Source organism: Rhinolophus ferrumequinum, chromosome 13 (assembly GCF_004115265.2).
Source record: "Rhinolophus ferrumequinum isolate MPI-CBG mRhiFer1 chromosome 13, mRhiFer1_v1.p, whole genome shotgun sequence".
NCBI classification, from domain to species: Eukaryota; Metazoa; Chordata; class Mammalia; order Chiroptera; family Rhinolophidae; genus Rhinolophus; species Rhinolophus ferrumequinum.
In genome coordinates, this window is record NC_046296.1 from 3,678,830 (window position 1) to 3,706,377 (window position 27,548).

The following is a 27,548-nucleotide window of genomic DNA, read 5'->3' on the forward strand; positions in this document are numbered from 1 at the left end:
TTCCAAGGACTGGGAACTTTGGATGTCATGGGCTTAAAAACATCTCTTGATGTTTTCACACCCCTTTAATGAAGCATCAGGGAGGAGAGTACTCTGCCCTCTGCATGGGTGTAGTGCCTGCTGCTAGCAGGTGACACAGTGCCCTCGAATGTCTACATGACAAAGCGCATCATCAGTGGCTGGAGTTAGGTAGTGTACCTACAAAGGCATCAGGAACAAAGACTGGGATCATAGGACATTCCTAAGCTGCTTTTTTCATGGTCGAGGCAAAGCAAGGAACCTTTGACATCTGGGATTTTCAAAATTCCAGAAACATTGTAGGCTTGTGGTATATAACCTACTGTATCTATGCAGAATGTAATGTTGTCTCTCTCTCTCTGACTCTGTCTCTGTCTCTGTCTCTCTCTCTCTCTTAGCATTTCCAAGTACCAAAGTATAATTTGCTATACAAATACATGGCTTTTAAAGTCAGGATTTACTCTTCTGAAAACTTTCTGGGGTAACCTATAGTTTGCTTGTTTCTGTAACTAACTTGTACTAAAGATGCTATTCATGTTTGTAAATTCCATGGTGATTGGTCTACACAGGCCTCCTTAAATACTCTAGTTCTTTTGCAGTTAGGAAAGTGTGTTGTTTTATTACTGAAATATCTCTTATAACAGATAGCTCAAACACTCTACTGGATATACTTGCTTTTCCTTCAGTTTATCCTCCATCTTTAACCAATGTTTTGCTCCACTTTATGTAGTAAGAGGTTTCCTTAGAGAATATTTTATTGGCGCTAAGAAAAACCTAAGTACATCTGATGTATCTCCTACCTCTGAGAAAAAACTAACTGGTTCAACAACTGCTCGGAAAAGTCAAATTATTCAGGCAGATTATCTATAAACTTTAAACTGGGAGAAACATTGAAAGGCTTTCTCTTTTGACCCTGTGTTGTTGGTGGTCTCACTTAGATGGAGCATGGAGAGTGCATTCTGCCTTGTGAAAGAACGAATTCGAAAGAATTCAGCAGTTGCTCGTGAATGAAAACAATATGAAGGGCTCAGTTACACACATGACTCTACACCTTCCCGTGTGCGATCACCCAGCATTCCCTGAAACATTCAGCTCTATCCGGATGGTTTTTTCCTTCGAGATTTTAGATAGAACACTGCAGCCACTGTGGCCAGAGGTCTGGCACAGTGAAGTGCACCCTGGGAAGCCGGGGCCAGGCCAGCATTCATTCTAGGGTGCCAGCCCAGGCAGGGACGAGAGAGTGAAACTCCCAGTTCCTAAAATGGATGCCACAGTTGGACCACTTAGAAGAAAGATATGGACTGAGGATATGCTAATAAATTAACCCCATAAATTTCCTCTCTCTTTTTCCAATACATCAACTCATTTGTAAAGTTCTTTTGACCATTAGGATCTAACTATAGATTAATTCTCCAGGAGAAGAGTCTTGTCAGCAGTCCACATTTGGTTTAGGTGGAGATGCATTCAATTTATGGTAAAGGAACATGAAAGACCCATTTCTTTTACATAAGTAACTTTCAGATCATTCAGTATGATTGGGTACTTTCTAAACAACAGCATAATAATACTGAAAGGATCCATTTCATTCACTCTGTATTTCAACTATTCGATTACAGTCCTTGGAAGTTAAGACTCAATGCATAGCGTATTAAAAAATGTAAGTTAGATAAAATGTCTCATAGTAAGTAAGAAAAAAATGTTAAACTGGGAGATTGAATTCAGTGTTCTGATCACGTCTCCATTGGCATTTGGTGTGACTAATATATGCTATGGGGAACAGGCAGGGTTAGCAAAGAGGTGTGGTCACAGGAGGTTGTAAATAGCAAGGAAAGCAAAGCAACCTTTTGCATTTTTTGCAGAAAAACAATGCCATTAACAGCTGGACCTCAAAATTCTACTGTAGCATAAGCTTTAGTTGCGTCCTAGAGTGCTCACCTTATGACTGCTCCTGGTATGCGTGAACGAGGAGCAGAATGTCTTTGGATTGTATACAGTCAAAGAAAAGTCTGAAGAAAGGGGCAGAAACTCTCTGTGGGGCTGGGTGAATATTACTCTGCCCCAGAGGGACATATCTCCTTGTTCGCCTGCCTTCTCCACACCCCTGCACCTCCACCCCCACCCCATCCACTAAGGTTAGCATATTGAAGGAGCACGTATGAGGAAGGGGATTTGATGTTGGGAGAAAATGACATTAAATCAGCTTGAGATTCGCACAGAAAGAGGAAAGCTAGCCCTGTAGAAGTAACATTTAGAAGGTTGTGGATAAGAATGTCCAATAACCTTACTATTTATACAGTTTAGGGGTTTCCCTCTTATAGTAGATGCTGATGACACATAATTTCTCTACAAAGAAACATGGTCAGGTTCTCATTTTCACTTGGATTACTTCAAAGAAAATAAGCACACATTCTAGGATTAAGGTTTATCTCCCAAGCTGAGAAAAAAGAGATGCTTGAAAGATTGTTGAGGAAATAATTATAATAACTACTGGGACGTAATTATCTTTCCTTACTTATTATGTGGTGTCCCTTCAGCATGAAGGCAGAAAGCATGTCTAAACCCAGTTCTTAACCCTGACTGTACACTGGAATCACCCGGGAAGCTTTAAAAATACAGATGCTTGGGCGTTACCCAGTGGTGTGCTGGTAAAAGGCTCTCTGTGCCTACAACAGAAAGCCTTGATTTATAGTGTTTGCCCATTTCTGTGGTGTAAATACTCCCACGGTGGTTGACTTCAAGCTGTCAACTTGATGTCAACTGGCTTGCAAAACTCCTGCAAACTTAATCATCTTTTGCAAGCTGGCGTGAGCTGGCTCCAGCTCACCACTGGGGTTCCGCCCCTAGAAATTCTGACGTGTTGGTCTGTGAGGTGTGACCCAGTTATATATAGTTTCAAAAGCTCCTCGGGTGATTCTAATGGGAAACAAGGTTGAGAAACAGTCATCTAAATAGCCACACTAATGAAAAGCTATAGCGTCGCTATGATACAAGTATCTGTAAGAGCCCCATAAATCACTGTCTACTCTTGTGGAGAAGCAGTTGGATGTCGTGTTAAAAACTTGGGCTCTGGAGACAAACTGCCTGTGTATAGATTCTACACCTTCTGACTTGGGTGAGTGGTTTAACATCTCTGTGTCTCGGTTGCCTCACCTGTGAAATGGCACTAATTCAAAGAGTGCATGAAGCTCAGAGAACCCTTAGAACAATGCCTGCCTGGCTCATGGTGAGCCCTGAAAAAATGCTGACCTTCTGATTCTCTGTCTCATTGCAGATGCCTGTGGAGTTCGTGCCCATTTGGATTACAGGTAAAGTTATTGTTTGTTTTTGGGTTTTTGCTTTAATCCAGAATTTGGTCCAACTACCATATTTCTCCATAAACTCTACCATGGATTTTCTGCTTTCTCCTGAATGTGGAATCACGGAGGATGAGTCAGATCCTGCAGTGACCCTGGATGCATTTAAGTGGGTTACGTGGAGTAGGCCTTAGTCTTGTGAAAAAGGCGAGACAGATACAGGCGCTCCTGGTGTTAGGAGGCTGTGTTTCTGCTGAATGATCCTTTCCAGGTCCCAGATTTGACAATTCTGTAATTCCTCAGCAGACAGAGCCCAGCATAAATGTCACACTGATGAACTTGATCCCAGCTGTCCTATTTAACAGCTGTCCTGCTTCTCAGTGGCACTGACCTAGTTTGAGTAATTTGCACAAAATATCTTGGTAATCAAACCAACCTGCTATTTTCACTTGGCTAAATCATTATTTAGGAAATATAACCATTCTGATTAAATTATTGGGGCCATCAAATACTGTTGCAACACTATATTCCAGTTCTGCCTGATTGTTCTTCCCCGACTTTTAAAAAAAGCAATTCAACATATTCTTTACTCTTCCCTGGACAGCTTTGGGAAAAAAATAAGGAAGATATATCATTACTATCATATTTTTACTAGGTGTATAAAATTATTAAAGAATTAATTAAAAAACAAGTATAATGAAACTTTCTAGTGTCCCAGCCATGCCCTCTTCCATGAGCTCATCTTGTCTAGGGAAATGTTCACTGACAGAGAAACATCACCATAAGCACAGAAGAACTGTAATTATAGCCTCAATAATCTGACATTTCTGACTATATTATATTTGGTGTCATGGGCAGGGTGGTCAGTGCTAAGAGGGAAAAGTAGAGTAAAAGGGAGAGAGGATGATTTGAGAAAGACATAAATTCAAGGGTGGATTCAAGTGGTAAATTCATATAATGGAATACTATATACTAATGAAAATGAACTAGCCATAGCACCGGAAGAACACAGATCCATCTTACAAACGTCAAGTTCATAATGTACGATTCCATCTGAATAAGGTCCCAACAGGCAAAACCAATCTCTGGAATTAGAAGTCAGAATAGAGATAACCTTTGAGAAAAACACGGGTAGATAAGAAGGAAGGGACATTACTGGAGAAGCTTCTTTTTTATGACCTGGCTGTTGCTTTCCCAGTTGTGTCAACTTTGTGATAACTAATTCAACTGTACAGTTATATTTTGTGTATTCTCTGTTATATGTGTTATATTGTTACATAAAGTGCTAAAAATTTTTTAAATAATAATATAGTTCTGGAATAAGTGGATTCAAAAGGATGAATTTCGACTCCCTACTTCACTCCATATATAAAAATTAATTTGAAAAGGATCAAATATCTAAATTCTCAACTTATAGCTTATATCAAAATGCTTAATCTATAGCTTAAAACTATAAAGTTCTTAGAAGAAAACATAGATGTAAATCTTCATGACCTTAGATTAGACAATGATTTCTTAGATATGATACCTAAGGCACAAGCAACCGATAACAACTAAAAAGATAAGCTAGACTTTATCAAACTTAAAAATGTTTGTGTGTCAAAAAACAGCAGTAAGAAAGTAAAAAGACAGCTCATAGAATGGGGGAAAATATTTGTAAATCATATATCTGATAAGGGTCTAGTATTCAGCATGTATGAAGAATTCCTACCACTCAACAACAAAAACATAAATAATCCAATTAAAATGGGCAAAGGATTTGAATAGACATTTCTTTAAATAAGGCATATAAATAGCCAATAAGTACATGAAAAAATCATGAAAAGGTCAACATCATTAGTCATTAGGGAAATCAAAACCACAATGAAATATTACTTCATACCCACTAGGAAGATTATAAACACACACACACACACACACACACACACACACACACACACACAAATATACACACAAAACCAGACAAGAACGAATGTTTGTGAGGATGTGGAAAAACTGGAACACTCATACATTGCCGTTGGGAATATAAAATTGGGCAGCCATTTTGAAAAACAGTTAGTTAGTTCCTCGAAAAGTTAAACATTGAGTTACCATTTGATCCAGCAATTCAACTAGGTATATATCCAAGAGAACTGAAAACATATATCTGAATAAAAACACTGATATGTGGTATATGAACCACAAACAACAAAAGAACAAGACAAACAAATGAGAAACAAAAACTCATAGACACAGACAATAGTTTAGTGGTTACCAGAGGGCAAGGGGGTCAAATATATGGTGATGGAAAGACAACTGACTCTGGGTGGTGAACACACAATGGGATTTACAGATGATGTATTACAGAATTGTACACCTGAAATCTATGTAACTTTACTAACAATTGTCACCCCAATAAACCTTAATTTAAAAAAACAGAAAAAACAACAACAAAGAAAACTTGTACATGAATGTTCATAGCAGTACGTTCGTAACAGCTAAAATATGGAAACAACTAATATGCATCAACTAATAAGCAGATAAACGAAATGTGTTATATGCATACAATAGATATTATTTAGTCACAAAATGGAATGAAATGCAAATACTTGCTAAAATGTGGATATTATATGAAAGAAGCCAGAAAGAAAAGACCATATATTGTATGATTCCGTTTGTATAAAATACCCAGATTAGGCGACTATATATGGAAAAAGAAGATTGCCAGGATTTGGAGGGAGAGGAAATGGGAAGTAATTGCAAATGGGTACGGGGTTTCGATTTTGGGGGATGACAAAATTAGATAATGTTGATGGTTGCACAACCTTCTGAATGTACTGAAAACCGCTGATTATAAACTTCAAAATGGTGAATTTTATGGTACTTGAGTTCTGTCTCAATAAAACCAGATTTGGAAAGTGAATCAACGATTTTCAATTTATTTTTTTTATGGCGGAACTTGGGAGGCCAAATGCTTTAGGGGCAGTGGCAGAGGTGGTTAGAGGAACCAGGACAGTCTGATTCAGGGGACAATGAATATTTGGGAATTGCATCTCTGTAGGGCTGGATAAGAAATGCTTGCTCCAGACATTTTTAATTAAGCCTCTCCCACCGTTAACGGCACTCCAATGGGCTGGGGCCACCTGTGAGGCTGTTCTGGACTCTTTATCTACTATAGCAATTTGGGAGGTGAGCATCCTCTCCCAAACCTGCCAGAGGGAGGCTCGTACAGAGGGAGCTTATGACTGACGTGATGGGGCTTTGCTGGGAGAGAGAACCCAGCAGGAGGCCCACCGTGATGAACTCATCACCAGTGGAAGGGAATAAACACCATGAAAACGGAGAGAAGTATGACCTTTACCGTTGTGTTTCTGCAAAAATCCGATGACCTTTTCCAGCACGGTGGTTTTGTCCATTTTCCGCGTGTTGCCAGGGAGCATGGAGCTAAGCTCTTTGATGAGAACATTGAACTGGTCCCGACGTTTCTTCTCAGACTTGTTTCGAGAAGCTCTGGAAACACAAAACGCACAGGTTACTGGAACATTCTGCGTCATCAAGGCTTTACTAGGAAAGGGAAGTACTTTCTATCAGCATGTGGGTCTGCTGTGATTAGCCAATGAAAACTCTTCCAGGGAAAGTAACATTCGTTACAGTTCGGAGCTGAGTAATGGGGACAGAAAAATGTTTTGCTAGACTCTTGGCCACAAAGAGAGACAGCATTAATAAGTAAGTTGTGACTCAGATGCAAAAATCTTACACAGATTAGCTCTGTCGCCAGATACCACTCACTCTGACTCCCAGAGCTTCAACCTTCAGAGAGCAAGCGACATACTGTTCAGATGCTGCAGCCCAGAGGGGTTCGCTCTGCAAGCCCTTTCTTAGCCTCAAACTGTGTCCCCCCAGATCAGAGCACTGAGCTTTGGCGTCAAGTCATAAGGGGTAGCCAAGTGTCCTGAGTGGCTGACAGAGAGTCACTGCCACCCAGGGCATATGTCCTGGCCACTGCCTCAGAGCTCAGCATCCTGTCAGGGACACAGGGCATACATACCTCACATGAAACCATCTGCAAGTCATGCCCAACCCAGGGCTAACATATGACAGGGACTGCTTGTGGCGGTCACACTGCTAAGAGTGGCTGAATGAACCCTTTTAAAGACGACATGGAGGAACCTTCAATGCATGCTACAAAGTGGAAGAAGCCAATCTGAAAAGGCTTCATGCTGTGTGATTCTAACTATATGGCATCCTGCAAAAGACAGAACTATGGAGACAGTAAAAAAGATTAGTGGCTGCCAGGGGTTGAGGTGGCGAGGGATGAATAAGTGAAGCACACAGGATATTTAGGGCGGTGAAACCACTCGGTATGAGACTATAATGGTGGATACATGTCATTATATATTTGTCCAAACCCATAGAATGTACACCACCAAGAGTGGACGCTAATGTAAACGATGGACTCTGGGTGACAATGATGAGTCACTGTAGGTTCATCAATTGTAGCAAACGTACCACTCTGGTGTGTAGGTGGTGTTGATAATGGGGGAGCCTGTGCGGTGCGGGGATGGGATACATGGGAAATCACTGGACCTTCTGCTCTGTTTTTCTGTGAACCTACAATTGCTCCAAAAAAATAAAGTCTACTAAAAAAATGACAGGTGACACTGCACAGCTATAAAGAGATCTGAGTGGAGCTACTCAGTCTGAGGGGAGGGACTCTCTGAGCCACTGAGGCCCCCCTGAGGGGCTCTAGGATCTCTGGGAATTCGAACAGGAAACCACAGCTAAAGAGGCCCTTCTACTAGACAAGTAAACGAGAACGAGCTCCATCGAGCATCTCCTCCTGATGAAATTTTGGTTTCCTCTTAGGCACTGCTTAGCTGAGATATCATCTGAAAAAGCACCTTTCAAGGCTCCCACATGCCAATGTACAGGATGCAGGCAGCCCGCCCTCACCTGAGGAAGTCTAGGAAGCAGGGCCACTCCACAGGCCTCAATCTTTAATGACATATGACAGGGGCTGGCTCTCAGCTCCACAGGACAAGTCCTTCATCAGGATTCAGTTCATTCAAAGGTGATCTGGGGCTGGGAAAACTGACCCACCCCTTCCAAATTCACCCAGGATGGAATGTTCCAGAAAGTCAGCTCACTGAGAGAGCAGGGGCCACAGCTGCAAAGCCTATCAAACATGGTTTACCTGCTGCTCTAGGTACCCTGGGACCTGGGATCAAGGTGCCTAGGGGAGCTGATTGCTTATCATGAGGTCACTGGCCAATGCGCACTCAGGACAGAGTTCTGGTGGCTGTGACAACTCAGTGAGTCCCTTGGGGTACGTGTCAATGTCTAGAGGTGTCAGGATCAATGAAGATTCTGCTTCCCCAAGCAGTCCTTGGAAACACAGGGACACATCCCAAATACCCTTTCCTAGATGGCATGGTGGCCATAACTACCCCGTTTGCTTCTGTCTAAAAACACACAACCTGACATTATGTCAACATACCCATTTACAAGCCGTCTTTTGCAGATTATAGATCAGTTTGGGCTGTTTTCTGCTAGTATCTGAGGCAATTCTTTAAAGCTCACCTGAAGTGCATAGCCGTAAAGGTCTCTTCCTTTTCCTGGTTTGTCTCTCATTCCTATCCTTGGAGTTTTGGGATGACCTGAAATCCTTTAGGTGGCTTCTACAAAGGCCTTGTTCCCAGCCAAGGGACTGTCCCACACCGACTGGAGGTGCAGCAGGAAGTTTCTAAGGGCCCTTTTGCTGGTTCAGGGTAATAAGCATAGTGTTCAAACACACGGCAGAAAGGAAAGGAACCTTTCAATGTTCTGAGTGGCTGTCTACGCATTATAAATAATTTTTTTTGGCCTAGATTTTAAACAGTGACATGCAACCTCCTTAGCCAAAAAAAGCACGATTCCTGTCCTAGTTTGCCCATTATAAATGATTTGTGACCCGATACCACCCAGCTCATTAGTACTCTGTATTCTTCATCAATGGGTGTAATGACAACAAACGGGCTGGCGGACAACACAACGAAAGCTCATGTCATAGTGACGGAAACACAAGCTTGTTTCCGTCAGCCTCCGCCTGGGACACACCATGGTGCCCACCAGGTATCGGTCGATGTCAGTTGGCTCCTCAGCTCCGAGACAAAAGAAAATGAACTTCAAAGGACCTTATTTCCAATAAGGAGGTCTGCTGGCCAGTCCCCGAGACTACCACACCTACGGTGCTGGGACAACAAGTTCAAAGACACTTAAACAATCAGCCCTTGGGTTTGTTTTTTCCTTTAAGGCATTATTTACATTCAGTAAAATTCATTCATTTTAAGTGTATAGTTTGACAAATTTTTAGTAAGTGTGTAACCACCACTGAAACCCACATAGAAAGCAGTTCCCTCATCCTCAAAGGTTTTCTCCTGCATCTTGGTGGTTGATCCCTCCTCGATGACAGCCACAGAAAACCACTGAACTGCTGTCACTTTAGTTTTGGCAGTTTTAGTATTTCATATAAATGGAATCAGAGAGCACAGAGTCCTTGATTTTCATTTAGCATAAAGTTTTTGAGATTCATCCATGTTGTTGTCTGTATTAATATTTCATTCCTTCTGACTTCCAACTAGTGTTCCACTAGATTGTTTCCAGTTTGGGGCATAAAGAATTATGCTATTTTGAACGTTCATGTCTGTGTGTTTGTGCAGACACAGGCATTCATTTCTCTGGGTAAAGACATAGGTGTGAAATTGCTGAGTCATATGATACATGTATGTTTCAAAAACTGTTATACAAGGTGGCTGGACCGTTTTTGCATTTCCACCAGCAAAGTATGAGAGTTCCCGTTGCTCTACATCCTTGCTAACACTTGGTATTGTCAGTTTTTTTTTCTCTCATTGTGGCTTTAATTTGCATTTTTCTGAGGAATAGTGATGCTGAACATATTTTCACATGCTTAATGCTCTTTCACATGTCTTCTTTTGTGAAGTGCCTGTTCAAATCTTCTGCCCATTTTTCAATGAGGTTGTTTCTCCTTGTTATTGAGATTAAGAGAGAGAGAGGGAGAGAAGAGGGCTGGGAGCCTGACCCTTTGATTTTGAAAGTGGGGTTCAAAGAGCCCCAGGTTCTTTCCTGATGTCTTTCAAAGGACACTGGTTACATAGATAACATTTGCTGGGCACTTGTTATGTAACAGGCACTATTTCAAGTGCTTTACATCTGTTAATCCCTATAATCCTCACCACGGCCCTTTAAGGCAGGTACTGTTACCATTTCATAGGTGAAGAAGCTGAGGCCCTGAGAGGTTGTGTAAGTCGCTGACATCACACGACTAGGAAGTGGTGGGGCTTGCTGGTCCGGGTGCCCATGCTGTGAGCACTGCATTCTCCTCTCTCCTACAGCTCCCTCCAAAGCCATCTAGAAGGTGTCTAATATAGAACCATGTACCAGTGCTCTGGGAGTGCAGCACCGAGAATGTCGAATTCTGGCTGCTTGAGTTTACAGCACAGACACTTCATACACTCTGCAGAAAAATGGCATTGCATGCTCACAGGATGACAATGTTTGCACAGGGAAGAATACTGCAGAAAACCAACTAAAAACACCTAACTGAAAACAGCGTAGAGTCTTGAGGAAGAGATGGAATTCACACTTCAGAGCTATTATACAAGTTGCAATGTGATTCGGGGCTAGGCCAGAAATGTAAACCAACTGTTGAGGAAGTTCACAAAGGAAGATCAGCCACACAAAGCGGTAAGAGAAGCCCACGGTGGGTGGGTGTTTTGGAAGTGGTCTTGAGGGGCGGTGCATGGGCGGGTGGCGGGGAGGACAGCCCAAGGAAGAGCTGAGTGGTTGAGTTTGACAGGAGAGTGGGGGACATGTGGGAAAGTAAAGTGAAAGTGAGAGGAGTGTGGACAGGAAGCTTGAGGCCAACCACAGACTTAAATGCCAGCAATCTGGTCTCAGCTTTTGGATGAGCTGGGACAGGGTGTTGATGGAGAATCTGTGGGGGGAAACTGGTTAGGAGAAAGGGAAGAGGGACCCAGTTCAGGGGGAGGTGAGCACAGACAGGAAGGAGAGGCAAGGATGGTTGGCGGCAGTACCACAGTGCCCTGTACTGCAGGGGCTGTGCTCCCCAAATCAGCACTAACCAAACCCACAGTGGGGCATCTCAGGGAGCTGGTGGGGTCAGAGGCAAAGAAGTCCTGTCTAATTTCATTTGTCTAGAAAAAGTAATGCTGATGATCTATACCTTTAAAAATGTTACTCGAAATTTACAGTAAACTTGATTTCTTTCTTTCGGGCACAGTTCTATACACTTTAGCACGTGTATAAATTCATGGAACCATCATCAGTGCAGAGACAGAACAGTTCCTCCAGAATTCCTTCGTTCTCTTCACACCTGTAACTCCTGCTCTGCTCTCCATTACCCTGCTCTCTTTTCAAGAACGTTAGATAAATCTAATCCTACAGCACATACCCTTTTGAGCCTGCCTTCTTCTACTCAGCAGAATGCCTTTGAGATTCATCCAAGTCACCACGCCTCTCTTATTGCTGAGTAGCTTTTCCATTGTACGGTTGGATCACAGCTGGTGATCCATTCACCCCTTGGAGGAAATTCAGGTTGTTTCCCGTTTGGGGCAATTATGAATACAGCTGCTGTAAGCATTTGTGTACAGGTTTTTGTGTGGACATACGATTTTAGCTCTCTGAGTAAGTAACCTGGGAGTAGGGTGGCTGGGACATATGGAAAGTGTATGTTTAACTTAACAAGAAATGGTCAAAGTGTTTTCCAGCATGGCATTCCATTTACCTTCACCAGCAACGTATGAGTGACGCGCAGCTGTTCTACACCCTCAAGGGGAGTTAGTATTGTCAATGCTTTTTATTTTAAGACACATGATGTTAGTTCATCAGGGCTTTCATTTGCATTTCTCTAATGGCTAACAATGTTGAACATTTTTTCATGTACTTTTTTGCCATCTGTGTATCCTCTTCGGTGAAGCACCCATTCGTGTCTTTTGCCCATTTTCAAACTGTTTTTTTCCTTACTGTTGAGTTTTGAGAGTTTTTTTTAAAAATATATTCTGATACAAGTCAGATAAGTAATCTGTCAGATATGCAATTTGTCGATATTTTCTCCCAGCTTGCTTTTCATCCTTAATAGTATCTTTCACAGAGTAAAAGTTTTTCGTTTTGAGGAAGTCCAAGATAATTTTTTTCTTTTATGAACTGAGTTTTTGGTGTCAGGCTTGGGAACCCTTTGCCTAACCACAGGCCACGAAGATTTTCTCCTCTGTTCTCTCCTAATGGTTTTATATATTTTATATTTAGATTTATGATCCACTTTGTGTTAGCTATTTTTATAATATGAGGTTTAGATTGATGTTTATTTGTTTGCATATGGTCGTGCAATTGTTCCAACTCCGTTTTTCAAAAATCAGTTGCTCATATGTATGCGGGTTGATTTCTGGGTTCTGTATTCTCTGTTCTGCTCCATTAATTTCTCCAACTTTATTCTTCTTTCTCAAAATTATTTTGGCTATTCTAGTTTCTCTGCCTTTCCATTATATTTGCAATAAATTGTCTATATGTACAAGGGGTTCTGCTTAGATTTTGAATGGAATTGTTTTAAGTGTATGTCCCAATTTTGGAAAAATGAGTATCTTTACCTGTTGAGTCTTCCAATCATAAACATAATATATCTTTCTATTTATTTAGGTCTTCCTTGATTTCTATTATGAGTGTTGTGCAGTTTTCACATATGTATCCCATATTTGTTTTATTAAACTTATACCTAAGTATTTCATTCTTTTGGATTAATTATAAGTGGTATTGTGTTTTTAATGCCAGTTTCTAATGGTTCATTGCTGGCCTATAGAAAGATGAGTGACTTGTGTATGTTGACCTTGTATCCTGTGACCTTCTGAATTCATTTATTAGTGATAATAAATTTAATAAATTTAAATAAACTTTGGATTTCATTGACCTTTCTCTTTTCCTTTTTCAGTCTTATTGATTTCTGCTCTCATATCTATAATTTTCGTTCTTCTTGCTTTGAGTTTATTTTGGTCTTCTGTTTCTAGTTTCTTAAGGTGGAAGCTTAGTTGTTCCTTTTCAACTATGAGCACTGATTTCTCTCTAAACACTCTGTTTGCTGATACAAATTTTGATATGTTGTATTTTCATTTTTTAGTTCAAAATATTTTCTAGTATTTCCTGAAACTCCCTCTTGGACCCTTGGATTACTTAGAAATGTATTATTTAATTTCCAAGTTTTGGAGATATTTTTCCTGCTATCTTTCTGTTTCTAATTCAATCTCAGTTTATTTAGACTTCTTTATATGTATTTTATGAAGCAGGATTTGGTCAATTTTAGTGAATGTTCAATGGCCAGTGGGTACTTCAATGTGTATTCTTCTATTGTTGGGTGGAATGTTCCATAAATGTCAAAGAGCTCTTTGTTGGTTGATGGTGTTTTTCAGTTCTTCTATATCCTTGCTGAATTTCTATCCACTAGCTCTGTTACTGAGACAGGCATACTAAAGACTCCTCCTGGTTCTTTAGGTTGTGCTTCATGTATTTTGAAGCTGTGCAGAGACAGAACAGTTTGACAGGAGAGTGGGGGACATGAACAGCAGTTTCATGTCTGCTGTTAGGTGTATACACATTTAGAATTGTTACGTGTTCTTGATAAATTGATCCTTTATCATTACGCAATGACAATCTTTATTCCTGGTAATTCTCTTTGCTCTGAAGCTTATTTTGTTAATATAGCCATTCTGGCTTTCTTTTAATTAATGTTTGTGTGGTATATCGTTTTCCATAGTTTTACTTTTCACCTATCTATATCTGAAGTGAATGCCTTGCATACAGCATATAGTTAAGTCATTAAAAAAACAACAACAGACATTCTCTGTCTTTTAGTCGGCATGTTTAGACCATTCATATTTAATGTAATTATTTATATATTTAGATTTAGGTATACTATTTTACCATCTGTTTTCTGTTTTTTATTAATTGCTTTTTTTTTGTTCCAGTTTTTCCTTTCCTGCATTCTTTCGGGTTAAACTTTTTTTTTTAGTATTCCATTTTAATCCATCTATGATGTTTTTATTTACTATATTTCTTTGTGTAGTTCTTAGTAATTATTCTAGGGATTGTGATATGCAAAAACTTATCTTTTAAGATACTTAGAATATTTTATCATTTCAAGTGGAATGTAGAAACTTTACTCCACATAGTTCCCTTTATGTTGTAATTATCTTATGTACTATATCTACATACAGTGAATCAGATCAGATTATGTTATGTTTTTTCAAATGTCAGACTATCTATTATATAGACTATCTATTATACCATGTCTGTTTCTCTTCCTTTTCGTCTCATATCCTAAGTTCCCATCTGGTATCATTTCCTTTCTGTTGGAAAAGCTTCCTTTTGCAATTGTTTCAGAGCAGGTCTCTTGATTAAAAAGCTTTCTTAATTTTTTTCTCTTGAGAATATCTTCATTCACTTTCATTTCTAAACGACATTTTTCCCTGGATATAGAGATCTGGGCTAATGGCTCTTTTCTTTTGTCATTTAAACAATATTGTGCCACTACTAGAAGGCTTGCATGGTTTCTGAGGCGGAATTCATGGTGCTATTTATATTTGTCCCACATGGCCAGCGTTGGACCTTGGGTGGTGGTCTATTTTTGCAGTTCATATCTGAAAATCGGTGTCCCCTGTTTAAGGTCAGATCCATGCATATTCAGTTTAGTAGTGAGCTCAGGAACTCAATCTTCTTTATAGGGTCACGTTCCTGAGCTCCTCCCTCTCTGAGATCTCTGCCCAGTGCTTCCTGGATCTCAAGGCTCCCTTTGTGTTCCTCTGACCAGAAAGGTGGTTTTTTATTTATTCTGCTTTGCTTCATACTTCCTACACCTGCACGTTCATCTGGGGCCATGCAGTAGGGAGACAGAGAGAGGGCAGGAAAAACAAGTAATGGGTTTCATTTCAACCTCTTAGAACTACAGCTCTCCTGCTCAGAGAGATAGATTCCCTTCCTTCAACATTTTAGTTTCCTATGAGTTCCTATTTCTGCTGCTGTTGCTACTGCTGCTACCACTGTCAGAGGATTACTTACAGGGTGCAAAGAAATGGAGAAAGAAGTGCAGATTTCCCCTCACTCGTATGAGCATTAAAGACCTTATTCCTGCTCCTCACACAGCATTAGGAGGCTTTTCCTGGTCCTCTGTCAGCACAGATGCCTGCTTCTGGGTTTGGGGCTACATTGAGTCAAGGCTAAGGGACACTGGAGGGAAGAACACAGTGAGCTCATGGCCAGTTCAGTGGTACGTAGAATTCCTATACTTCCCCAATCTGTCCTCTGATATCATCTTTGCAGGGTTCTCAAATAGCTGTTCCATGCATTTCTCCCACATTTATAACTGTATCCAGTGTCACAGACAAGACGGAGTAAGCTGGCTCCATCTCACCCAGGTCCAGGTCCTCCATTTATCTTCTCATACCTTTCTCAGTGAGTATGTCGATGACCCACAGGAATCAGCAGGTAGGAACACAGATTCTGATGGCTGGAGGGTAGGGTCTGTAAACAGGCCCTTTTGAGGAAAACATAGAGGTGACCTGGACAAGTTATTATAATAGACTCTCGAGGAAACACATTCCTGGGTGGCTCCTGGAGAATGAGGAGGCTGACCGATGAAGTGGACAGGGCCTCCTTCCCTTGTATTGAGTGTATCACTCTGGTATGATCTAACATTAAAAATGTGTCAAAAGGAATTACCACTGCACGTCAATGTGGAATTCTAGTACACCAACACAATAGCTCTCCCACGCTTCCCTACCCACTGAGAGTAGGTTTGGGCACCCATGCTAGCCTCAGTTTCCTCTTATAAAACAGTGACGACATTGATATGGTGACTATAAACCAGAGCATTGAAAATTCTCTGAAACACTCCCTCCCACCATGGGGATTTTCTAATTCCTCTCCCTGTGAGTACGGGCTGGCTAGCCTCAGTGACTCGCTTCTAGCGAATAGAATGCTGCAGAAGTGACACTGCTTGACTTCCAAGGCCAGGTAGTAAGAGGACATGCAGCTCCCTCCTGGCTCTCTCTCCCATGATGCTCTCCCTTGAACCCAGTCACATGTTGTGAGGAAGCCACACTTCCATGTGGAGAGCAATGGTCCCAGCTGACAGCCAACGTGGACAACTAGCCATGAGCATGAGTATGTCTTCGCACGGTTTCAGCCCACTATCTCTGAGTCATTCTAGCTGAGGCCACATGGGCAAGCATTCTCTGCCAGGCCCTGTCCAAGTTGAAGACCCATGAGCATAATATATGCCTTTGCGTTGCTGCTGTCCATTTGGAGTGTTTGTTACACAATAACAGATAGCCAGGATTGTTAATGCCTAACAGTCTCTCTCATGTCCTTAGACTCTCTGCTGTCCAAGGTTCCTTCCAGATCAGGCATATTTCAACGGGGTTGATTAGTTCCATATTACACAGGAGACAGACACTGGTCAAGGCGCAGCTAGGCCTCCCAAATGTGAGTATTATAAACCGAGCAAAAGGAACCTGTCTGAGAAGGCTTATGAGCATTATGCTCCTTTTATAGTCCCCACTAAAGTCTTTTGGAGTACATGAAACAGCTGTGGTTGCAGCAGGAGCTCACAATTTCTTGTAGGATTGAAATATACCAAGCACGTGCTCACTGTCAGTGTCCAGAGAGGCAACTGTGGTAACGCCATGCTCACAGGTATCCCATACATTTTAAGTATCCTTTATGTTAAGACAGTCTGGTCCATGAAAGTTGAACTTTCAGGGAGAAGAAATTAGAGTCTGCTCAGTCACACTAACAAAGAGCTCATGAGAGTATTCCTGTTAAACTTTGATAGAAATGTAAAAAAATGTGATGGGAAAGAGGTCAAAATATTAACACTGTCTACTTCTAGGTTGTATGATTATAAATGATCTTTTGCTTTCTTCTTTAAACATTTCACTCTTTTTCAATTATTTTTTGCATTTTCTATCTATAAGAAAATGTACAAGAATTATGGGGGGAAAGTTGAGATACCTATTGCTTAAGACAGTACTGGGCAAATGGTCTTCCATGGAAAATCATGAAGAATTATTCAGAGAAGTGGAAAGGACCATAGCCAGAGAAGATTATTTCGTTGTTACTTTTTTCCCCCCAGATAATTATTTTAAATGCATGGTGCCACAAAATGGACCAGATTTTTGTTTATTTTCTAATCCCAATCTTTAATGTGCTGAGGAACCCTGAGACTCTCCAAAAGGGAGAAGCAGTAAAAGCATGGCACCGACTTGCTTTAGGGAGCATTTCCTGGCACTAGTGTTTCTCAGAATACATTTTGGGAAACTGGTGTAAAGCAAGGTTGCTAAGGTCAGTGCGGTCCCCTCCATACCCAAGGCTGGGTCCTTGGGACTGGTACACACCTCCTCATTTCCTTGCACACCAAGGCAGTGAGGTTTGGGAGCACCCCTGAGCTCTGGAGCCATCAGCAGCTCAGTTCAAGAAGAAAGTGTCATCGGGTGTGTGGGGAGAAAAGTCACACCATGGGTTAGGCTGGTGCCACCCTCATCTCATGGAGAACTCTGGAAACTCAGTATGTTTTTCTACTGCAGAGACTTGGTGAAGCGTGTGGGAATGACTGAGCTCAGCTGAGTTGGTTCTCTTCTCCTGAGATGTAACGGGGACATTTTTCCTCTTAACCAGAGTTATCAGAAAGTGTCGGGGCCCAAATGGAAAGCTGGCCTAATTTCCTAGCGATTGTTACTTAACAGTTATACAACGAGAATTTCACTGGAGCACAATCCTTAGGAACTTGTTGCTGAAATTCTAAAAGAAATGGTTAGTCTTTTCTGAAATTCTAAAAGGAATGGTTAGCCTTTTCTCAAGAAAGGCAGCATTTTCAAGATGGTGGACTTCCGATCCTCCTTTTTTAATTTCAAATTTATTGGAATTACTGAGAGGAGTTTTAATAAATTGTCCATTGCCTCAGATGCCCCCTGAGAGGTTCTGGGTATCCCCAAGATAAGACAGTCCCAAATTTCTAAGCCTACCAGGCACGCATTTCTCTTTCTGACAATTCTTTGTAGCCAACCAAAGGACCCCACCAGGGTAATAGCCAAAAGCCTCTAACAGAGAGAGGCCCTTTTTCTATTCTGCTGTTTACTGGGGCACAGTCAGAATTAGCATGCTGCCCACAAGGGCAGCTCTGCTTTTCTCTTTGTTTTGAGTCCAGACTCACTCATGTGGAAATTGCAGAGTAATATAAATGATGATGTACCCTGATACCTTCCTGTTCTCAAAATGCCTGCTGCCGCCTTAATCACCAAATAAAACAAACTGAAAGGAAGCCTCAACATTTTCTTACTGCCATTTTTTTTTCCTGTGTTGGGGCTTAGATGATATACGTAACACCCAGTCAAGAGCCTATGAAAGGAAAATCACAGCAAAATTAGCACGATAGGCTCAGGCTGGGAACATGAACATACATCACACGGGGCCAGGCTTTTCCATGCTGCATGGAGTCTGCACAGGGGTGTCAGCAAGTGTCAGCTTACAACCTGTATGGACCGGACCAAGTTTTCCTTTCACACCTATAGAATTTACATCCAGAGAAATGAAACAGTAAAACAAGGTCAGACTCTCCTCTTAACCTTATTACTCTCCACAAGAGAACACTGGGAAAACAGACCTTACAAATCTGATCATCACCCCGGCTTTGCCCAAAGGACCCCACAGAATCTGTTCTTTCTCCTTTACGCTTGTTTTCGAGAATGCCTCTGTAGCTTGCCTATAAGATCTCTGAGGGCAGGGCAGTGTTATGTACCTGTTCTTTATCTCTCACTTGCTCACATTACTTAGTTAATAAATACTTCTGGTCTTTATCTCCCACTTGCTCACCACAGTACTTAGTTAACAAATACTTCCGGGACAGTGATGGAATGGTCTCAGTGATTGATCTATATCAACAACCCTCCCCCACCACCGACTCCTGGGGGGAACCTGAAGAAACAGCCAGTCTCCAATGGCTGAAGCTTTTCCTTCTGCAACACCTCTTTCTGCAAAAGCATATGTATAGGCTCCATGTTTGTTGTGTTGTAACTCCTCCCTCTTCCTTGAACCATTTTATCAGCATTGGGACTAAGGATTCGGGTCAAAGTATAATAAAATCATTTCCCTTGTGTTTGAGAACCAGCATTCACTCCCTCGGGTACCCCCCAAATCAGGTACTCTTGATACCTATTAACAAAAGGCAGCACAGCTCTAAACTCACCACCCGCCTTCCCTCCACAGGGCTGTGGAAACAGAACTCCCAGCTCATTGGGGATAATGCGATTTTCATTAATGCTAATGAACTATTCATTTAATATTGGATTAAAGGAAGAGGCTCACTCACATGAAACAGTTTCTTCTTAGTGTTCAGTTCTATCAAAACATGGAGCAAGCTGTATTTTACAATACTGCAGTTAGAGAACTGTGCTTTCTTTGGGAAGCAAAGATTCCCGATGGCACTTTCTGTCCCTGTCCCGTGGGCACGTTGTAAACCTAAAAGAGCAGCTTCCGGGACTGTCATGAGAAGCTACTAGGGACCCAGACTCTAGTATATGATGCCTGAATCTGAAGCCCTGCCTGCCACTGATTGGCTGTGTGATCGGTAAGCCTCAGCCTTCTCAACTGTAAAATGGGGCTCATAAGAACCTACGTCAAGGGAATGTGGTGAGGATTGTAAATGATCTTTATTTTTTTCTTTAATCATTTCAGCATTTTTCGATTTTATTTTTGCATTTTTATGTATAAGAAAATATAGAAGAATTATGGGGGGGAAAGTTGAGATACCTACAACATGACAGTACTGGGCAAATGGTCTTCCATGGAAAATCATGAAGAATTATTTGGAGAAATGGGAAGGACCATGGCCAGAGAAGCTTATTTTGTTGTTATTATTTTTTTCCAAATAATTATTTTAAACGCACAGTGCCACGAAATGGAACAGATTTTTGTTTATTTGTTAATCCCAGTCTTAGCACCTTTAGTGTGCTGAGGAACCCTGAGACTCTCTAAAAGGGAGAAACAGTAAAAGCATGGCCCTGACTTGTTTTAGAGGGCACATTTAGAGTTAATGCCTGTACTGCTGCCAACACACAGGGAGTGCTCCCTAAGTTTTAGCTTTTCTCCCGAGCACTGTGCTAAGGGCTTATACACGGCTGCATTTCATTCCTGCAGTAACCCTAGGAAGCAGCTGCAATGATTCCCACCCCCATTTTACAGAGGAAGAAACTGAGGGTAAGAGAGGTTTAGCGACTCATCCAAGGACAGAAAGTAAAAGTGGCAAGAATCAAAGCCATGCTCATCTGAATTTTAGCTGTGTGCTTCCTTCTGCACCACAGCACTTCTTGGATGGCCACACACACACACACACCCTGCAGAACTATGTCACATCAGAATTATAAAGACATGCCTGGACTGGAGCACAAAATGGGAAACTGTGAACCTCATTATCTCCATCAAACAGTTTCCTTTTTGAGTTCTAGGACCATGTGTTTTGCATCTTCCCTAAAGAAAACAGCACATAGTTCTGAACACACAATACACACTCAATTAATATTCACTGGGTATACGTGGAAATTCACAGAAGAAAGTGCAACCGTGTCCTGGTTCAGAAAACTTGATCAAAATTCCATATAAACCATGAATTCCCTAAAGCTTTGAAAACCTTGCCTAATACAATGCATGTCTTCTTGAGACAATGAGTGTTTTGATCTGAAGCTAAACATTTCTAATCTCCTCAAAAATACCCTGAGAGTGACAATAATTCCTATCAGGCCTCCAGGTGGAATTAGGGGAAGGGCCCCCCATGTGGCTTCCACAAAACCCTGTAAAACGAGAGGCTTTGAAACGGAGAGTCTTAGGATTGTGTTTGTTTTGTCCTGTGTTTCCTGAGGGTATACTGCTGCTGTTCTGCTGGGGAGATATGGGTATTGCCAAACATTCTGAACCCCTGTCCCCATCTGAGGATAAGAAGGGGAGTGGGGGCCAGCAGCTTCAGTACCCCAGCATCTGTACAGGGGGGATTCCAAATTTGGGGTGTGGGTGCCCCCAGCTCAAAGCAAATAGGCATGGGAGAAAGAAACTGCATATAATCTGATTAGTTTCTAAGACCTTTCAGCCAAGATTTGAATGGAAAGTCTCTATTTGATGATCCCTGAGTATGATGAAGCCAAAACTTGCATTTCCTCTCTTCTTGATTTCAAGGTAAGCAGTGCAGTAGAGAGGCAGGGCTGAGATTGGGGGGCCAGGGGTGACATTAAAGATGATGATGGCAAAACAAAACAGCTGTGAACTCCAAAGTCACATCAGGACACCACTCTCCGTCTGGGCCTATCAGACAGACTGAATTAGTTCTGATATGAACGGATTCGCTTGTGGTCTGGGAAGAAGAACAGAGTGTAAGGTTTAGGAAGCTTATATTTAACTTCCATTTCTTAGAGCTTTAGGATGATAAGTTACTCAACCTTGTTGAGCCTTAGTTTCGTCATCTGTGAAATGGGACTAGCAATGATACATATCTCTAAGTAATGTTGAGGAGATGATACGAGATAATGCATATGAAAGTACTTAGCCCAGTCTCTCTGCCCTAAAGGGTTAGGCACAAAGGAAGCACTCAGTGAATGCAGGCCACCACCATTGACTTTTTCATTATTACTAATGAGAAAGCCTTACAAATGTGTTCATATAAAGTGTCCTTCATTCTCATGCATATGCAGCAATTGATACGCTTCAAAAAGAGTATCTTGGTATATTTTGTGGCTGATTCCAAAAAATCCAACAAGAGAGCAGGACAGAAATGATTAACCTGGTGTTGCAGGTCGGAAAGTGGAGGCGTAGCGAGGGGAAAGGATTTGCTGGAATTCATCACCTAGGACACGGCTGGCCAGGAATGGAGCTCAGGTCTCTGCCTCCAGCACTCTATCCACAGCTACCTGGGAGGGAACCAAGGGACAAAGAATCCCAGAGGAAAGAACTGGAAGATGCCAGCAAGTGAGAGAGGGCACTAGGGTTCTATTCTGGCCTAGACTGGTTTAATCTGATCATTTGCATGCTTCCTGGGACCATGCAGAGTTTGCAACCCTCGTAGGTTGTGGCCTAAGGTCTGTAAAGTACTGTGTGGGGAACCATGCTTCCCAACGCCAGGGGGAGGGCCTGTCACTTCAGAACAAGCTGAGGAGTTATTCGTATTATCGTTTGTTTAAACTTTTATTACAGAAAGATTTCAAACATATGGAAAAGGACAGGTAAGGCTATGATGAACCCCCAGTGCTGATCTCCCAGCTTCCACAAACCTCACTCCATGCCAACCCCACACCTCTGCCTATTTCTCCTCTCTCTGATTTTTTTTTTTTTTAAGAAAATACTTGGGAAATTTACAGCCAATACACACTCCCCCATGCCCTGCAAACTCAGGTCTAGCAGGCTTGGAGTGGCTGGAATGTATTGTTCTCAGCTGCACCGTGGCCACCCCAGGTGACATGGAAGAATAGACACCCCTGGAGCTACCCAACTGAGTGATCTTTGAGGGCCCCACTATTTGCAAGTGCAGGATTCTGTAAGCGACAACCAGGCAGTGGGTTCCGTGAAGGGAAATGGGCAAACCCTTCAGCTATGTAGGCACACGAGGGGCTGTCACAGGATGGAGGGACCTGCCATGTACTCACAGTGGCAGGAGCAGAATGACATGGGAGGAAGCAGGCTAGCCCTGTCGGTTAAGAAAGGGCATCCCATGTTCCCACAGCACTGTGTGCTGGGCCTGTCCCCTGCAGCCAAATGATGTCTGTGTTACCTACTGACTGCTACGCTCACCTGTGCCTCCTCGTGGGCGGGAGGCCTCTTACTCATCTTTATTCCCCAGAACCTAGCACAGTAACGGCCGACTCGGCTGAATTGCATGAAATTGATAACATCCGACTAGATGTTACCTGGAATCTTTACCTTCACATTATCAACTTTATGACTCCACTGCATACACAGTAAGTATTCAATAAATGTCCCTGTGAAGCACGAGGCACGGATAAAGTATAAGAGCTCTGACATGCCAGCTCCCAAGCTAGTGTTTCTGGTCAACCCAACAACTGTGCAGGGTCCCTAGAATACCTCCATTTACAGGTGAGGAGACTGACAGCGCATCTGGAAACGCTGAACACAGTGCAGGTGATCAATGCATGGTCAGTGTGTGGGAATGATTATTACTAGTGCTGTCCAAAGCCAGACATATCCCGGACAGCAGAGCCAGGATTTGAACCCAAGCCTGTCTGGCTCCGATCAGACGGCCTTGCCAGACACTGTCTATCCTGGAAAAGCAGTAATCAGGAGACCTGAGTCAACAGGGTTAACACATGAATATGTTAATAGTATGAACCACTTGGCAAGCACCAGACAATGAGTAATTTCAGGGCAAGGAACAAAACTGAAGGAGTTAGTCTAATTTTTCTAATGGAGCACTGCAATATTTCAGAGAGTGGGTACCGAGGGCATGTCCCCACTGCCTGTCTTGCTGGGGCTTTCATCCTAGACCAAGCAAAGACAAACCGGGTTCTGACTGGCCGACCACACACCACCGACAAGGCAGGAAGACGTTCCTCTTACCTCTTTGCCCTGTCTTTCTCATCTTCATCCATTAGATTTTCTATGCAGTTTTCCTGCAACCAAACAAACAAACAAACAAATTATTACCGTCTGCTGCTAGCCCTTTCTCACAGGTCTTTCTGGTTGTCCTCATTTTGTTCTTATCTAACCCACATGGCTTAGCTCAGAAGTTCTCAAACTTTTTGGTCCCAGCAACCCTTTACACATTGGAAAATTACTGAGGACTTCAAAGAGCCCTAGCGCATGTGGGTTAAAATGGAGACATCTTAAACGGAAAGCCATTCCATTAGGCATCAGAGCGATGAAGTCGTCCGATATCAAGGAGCGTCTGGAAAAGTCCACTGTACACTCCTGAGAGTAAAAAAAAAGCAGATAAGGGAGAAACTGACTCTGGGTGGTGAGCACACAATGTGATATACAGATGATGTATTACAGAATTGTACACCTGAAACCTATGTAACTTTACTAACCATTGCCATCCCAATAAATTTAATTAAAAAAAAAGACAGATAATGTGTTAATATTAGGAAAACTATTTTGATGTCGCGGACTCCACAGATCACACTGTGAGAACCTCCATCTAGACCCAGCTGAATGACGCATCTGTGCATCCCAGCCTCTCACTTGCAGGCTGCCCGTGATGTCGTCCAGGAGAGCACTGACTGACTTGTTTATCTGTTCATTCACATACACAAACCCCTTGGACCACGCAGCCTGGCGGAATGGGGGCCCCAACGGAGTATAACCCACAGCCCTTCCTTTAAGACACTTACACTTACTTCCCTAGACAGTCAAAGCACACAGATGTGAAAATTAAGTAACAATCCAGGAATGTTCTTGGAGCCCAAGGTCATCAGAGGCCACCTCACTGCCTGGAACTCTACTCTCTCAGGCCGCTGGCGGAATGCCTGTCAGACCCACTGATCTGGTTCTCTCTTCTGTCACATGCTGGCCTGTGATCCTTCAGTCCCCAGAGCCACATCCCTGCTTCCTTCCTCATTCACACATGTGCGGAGTCCTGCCTGCCTGTGTGCTCCCCCTCCAGCCAGCACTCCAAGCAGAAACACTTTCAGGGTGTCCGCGAGGCCAGAGTCTGTTGCGGGGATGGAGAGGGCAGTGACTGAGATAAGGGCGGGGACCACAGAGAAGCGGAATCATTGCCCACATGCTTCTGTTCTGAAATCAGAGGGCCTGAAGTCAATCTCCAAATCCAGCACTTCGCCAACGCACTAACGTTTCCTCTCCGAATTTAAAGTTTTAGATGAAAAATTTCAAAGGGGCAAATGATTCTTGCTTTGTCATAACTTAATTTTGTGACCTCGGTCTGCTGCGTGCATAGGCGTGGGTCTGAGCCCGAAGAGGGAGAGGAATTCTGCAGCCACAGACCCCGCTTCCGTCCATGCCCCATTCAGTGAAGGAGGGCATATTTAGTGATACATTTTCCAGAAACGCCGTTTAGCAGTTGAGGCTTGTTTCATAATTAAAATGGGGTTCACACATTTGCAAATGGGCATGTGGTTCATGTTCTGCAGATGGAATGTGTTCAAAAGCTTTAAGACATGAAAAATGCGGTGTCAAATCATTCACTGACGTACTACCCCAGATCTGTGCTCCAAGGAAGCTGGTGGCTGCCACGTGCCCCGGGCCTGAGCGAGGACCCCGCCAAGCCACGCCCTTTACCAGGTGCCCTGAACGGAGCACCTGGACAGGGTGTGGGCTGGGCTCCAGTCCACTTTCCCGAGGTTTTGGAATGCTATTTGGAGGACTGGGGTTGCTTTGTCATAAATGGAACATCTACAAATGACTAATAGCTATTCTTTATCAACCGCATCTTCTCTGATTTATGTCTGTTTATCCTACACATTTCCTGAATCTGTGAACCTTGAGGATTTACACGGACTTTCTTTTCTTCCCCACCCTTCCCATCTCCTTGCCTGATTCCTGTCACGTGGCCCCTGTCCAAGCCTCTCTGCTCACCTGACCTAGGTGGAGAGAAGACACCTAAGCCAAGTTCCCTGGTAGCACCTGCCCCAGAAGCTCCAGGTCCTTACTATTTTGTCACACTTGTGGTAGCCCATGCCTTCCCATGTATTTTTATTTTTGTTTTCTAGTTTAAAAATTGTAGTGAAGTACACATAACCAATTTTACCATTTTTCAATCCATAGTCCTCTGGCATTAAATACACTCACACTGTGGTACAAGTCTCACCCCATCCTTCCCCAGAACTCTCCATCTTTGGAGAACTCTCCAAACTGAAACTGTCCCCATTAAACAGAAGCTCCCCATTCCCCTTCCCACTCTTCCATTTCCTGTCTGTGAATCTGACTACTCTGGGTACCTCACATAAGGAGCATCACACAGTCGTCGTCCTTTTGTGACTGGCTTATTTCAGTTAGCATTATGTCCTCAAGCTTCGTCATGTCATAGCATGTGTCGGCATTTCCTTCTTGAAGGCTGAATAATATCCCACTGTATGTACACACGCCTTTTGTTTATCCATTCGTCCATCAGTGGACACTGAGCCGCTTCCACCTTTGGACGACTGGGAGTAGTGCTGCTATGAACATGGGGGTACCTCCTGCCTTGTAGTTTTGAGTTCCTCTTTTACTTCACAATATGGAGGATTTGGAGGAGCCCAAACGCATACGGGAAGCCAGTGAAGGGGCAGAAAGTCAGTCCTGGGAGGCCAGGTGCTAGGAACCATAGAGAAGTTTAAGGGCTGACAACTGCTTTTCTCAATTATATCGAGAGTTCCAATGAAGATTTTGAGCAGCCGTTTTTTTATGACCAGAGAGTGCCAGGGAAGAGAAAATGAGCTTAAATGAAGGCAGAGGAGATTCTGTGTGGAGCTGAGAAAATAACTGTTGATGTCACTAACCCCCCAGAGTGACAGTGGAAAGAAGTTGTAGAGTCTTTACACTGGATAACCATATATTCTACATGGGTTCAACATTCACGAGGTTTATTAGCCAGGGTCCCATCCGGAACAGATGGGATGGTTAGGATACTTCAAGAAGAGCTTATTTACAAAGGGGCTGCTTGTAGAGGTTCAGGTGGGCAGCAAGGGGATGGTGTGGGTAACCTGGGGTTGGTTTCAGCAGAGCTATTAACACATCTAAGGGTGAAGGGACAGAGGGAGATGGTGACCCAAACCTGGAAGCAGCGTGTCATACACGGGAGGTGACATTTGGTGGAGGGACGCAGCCAGCCTGAGGAAACCCTGTAAGAAGGGAGCCAAGGGAATATCTCAGCTCACTCTCGGCCCGTGTGTTTCTCCCACTAGCCACACCACTCAGAAGGCAGAGGCAGGGAGCCTGTTTATGTCATCCACATGGGGAGCTTCCAGGGGCAGGGACGAGGGTAGGGAGGTGTGGAGGGGCACAGGGAGGAGACCCGGCTCCCTCAGTAAGGTACATTTCTTAGCAGCTCTTCCAGTTCTGGGTTCCTTGGATTTTTCTGGAACACAAACTATTTGGAGTCTTTTTAAACCTTGTTACATTGCCCCAAATTTGAAGTTTAGGCATCTGCATATAGTAGCTACACACTCAAGAAATAATAACCCACAATAAGTATGAGAGGCTGATAAA

The 27,548-nt window shown here is 42.7% G+C and overlaps 1 protein-coding gene across 2 annotated transcripts in view; it reads right to left on the minus strand.

The window, feature by feature from the left end:
• NPAS2 (neuronal PAS domain protein 2) overlaps positions 1-27,548 on the minus strand; it is a 144,212-nt gene that overhangs the window by 50,159 nt on the left and 66,505 nt on the right. For both annotated transcript variants that reach the window (XM_033124816.1, XM_033124817.1), the window contains exons 2-3: positions 23,961-24,013; positions 6,652-6,800 (exon numbers count right to left, since the gene is read on the minus strand). In XM_033124816.1, the coding sequence (XP_032980707.1) occupies positions 6,652-6,800; positions 23,961-23,992 (181 nt within the window). In that variant the 5' untranslated portion in view covers positions 23,993-24,013. The remainder of the gene's footprint in view (positions 1-6,651; positions 6,801-23,960; positions 24,014-27,548) is intronic.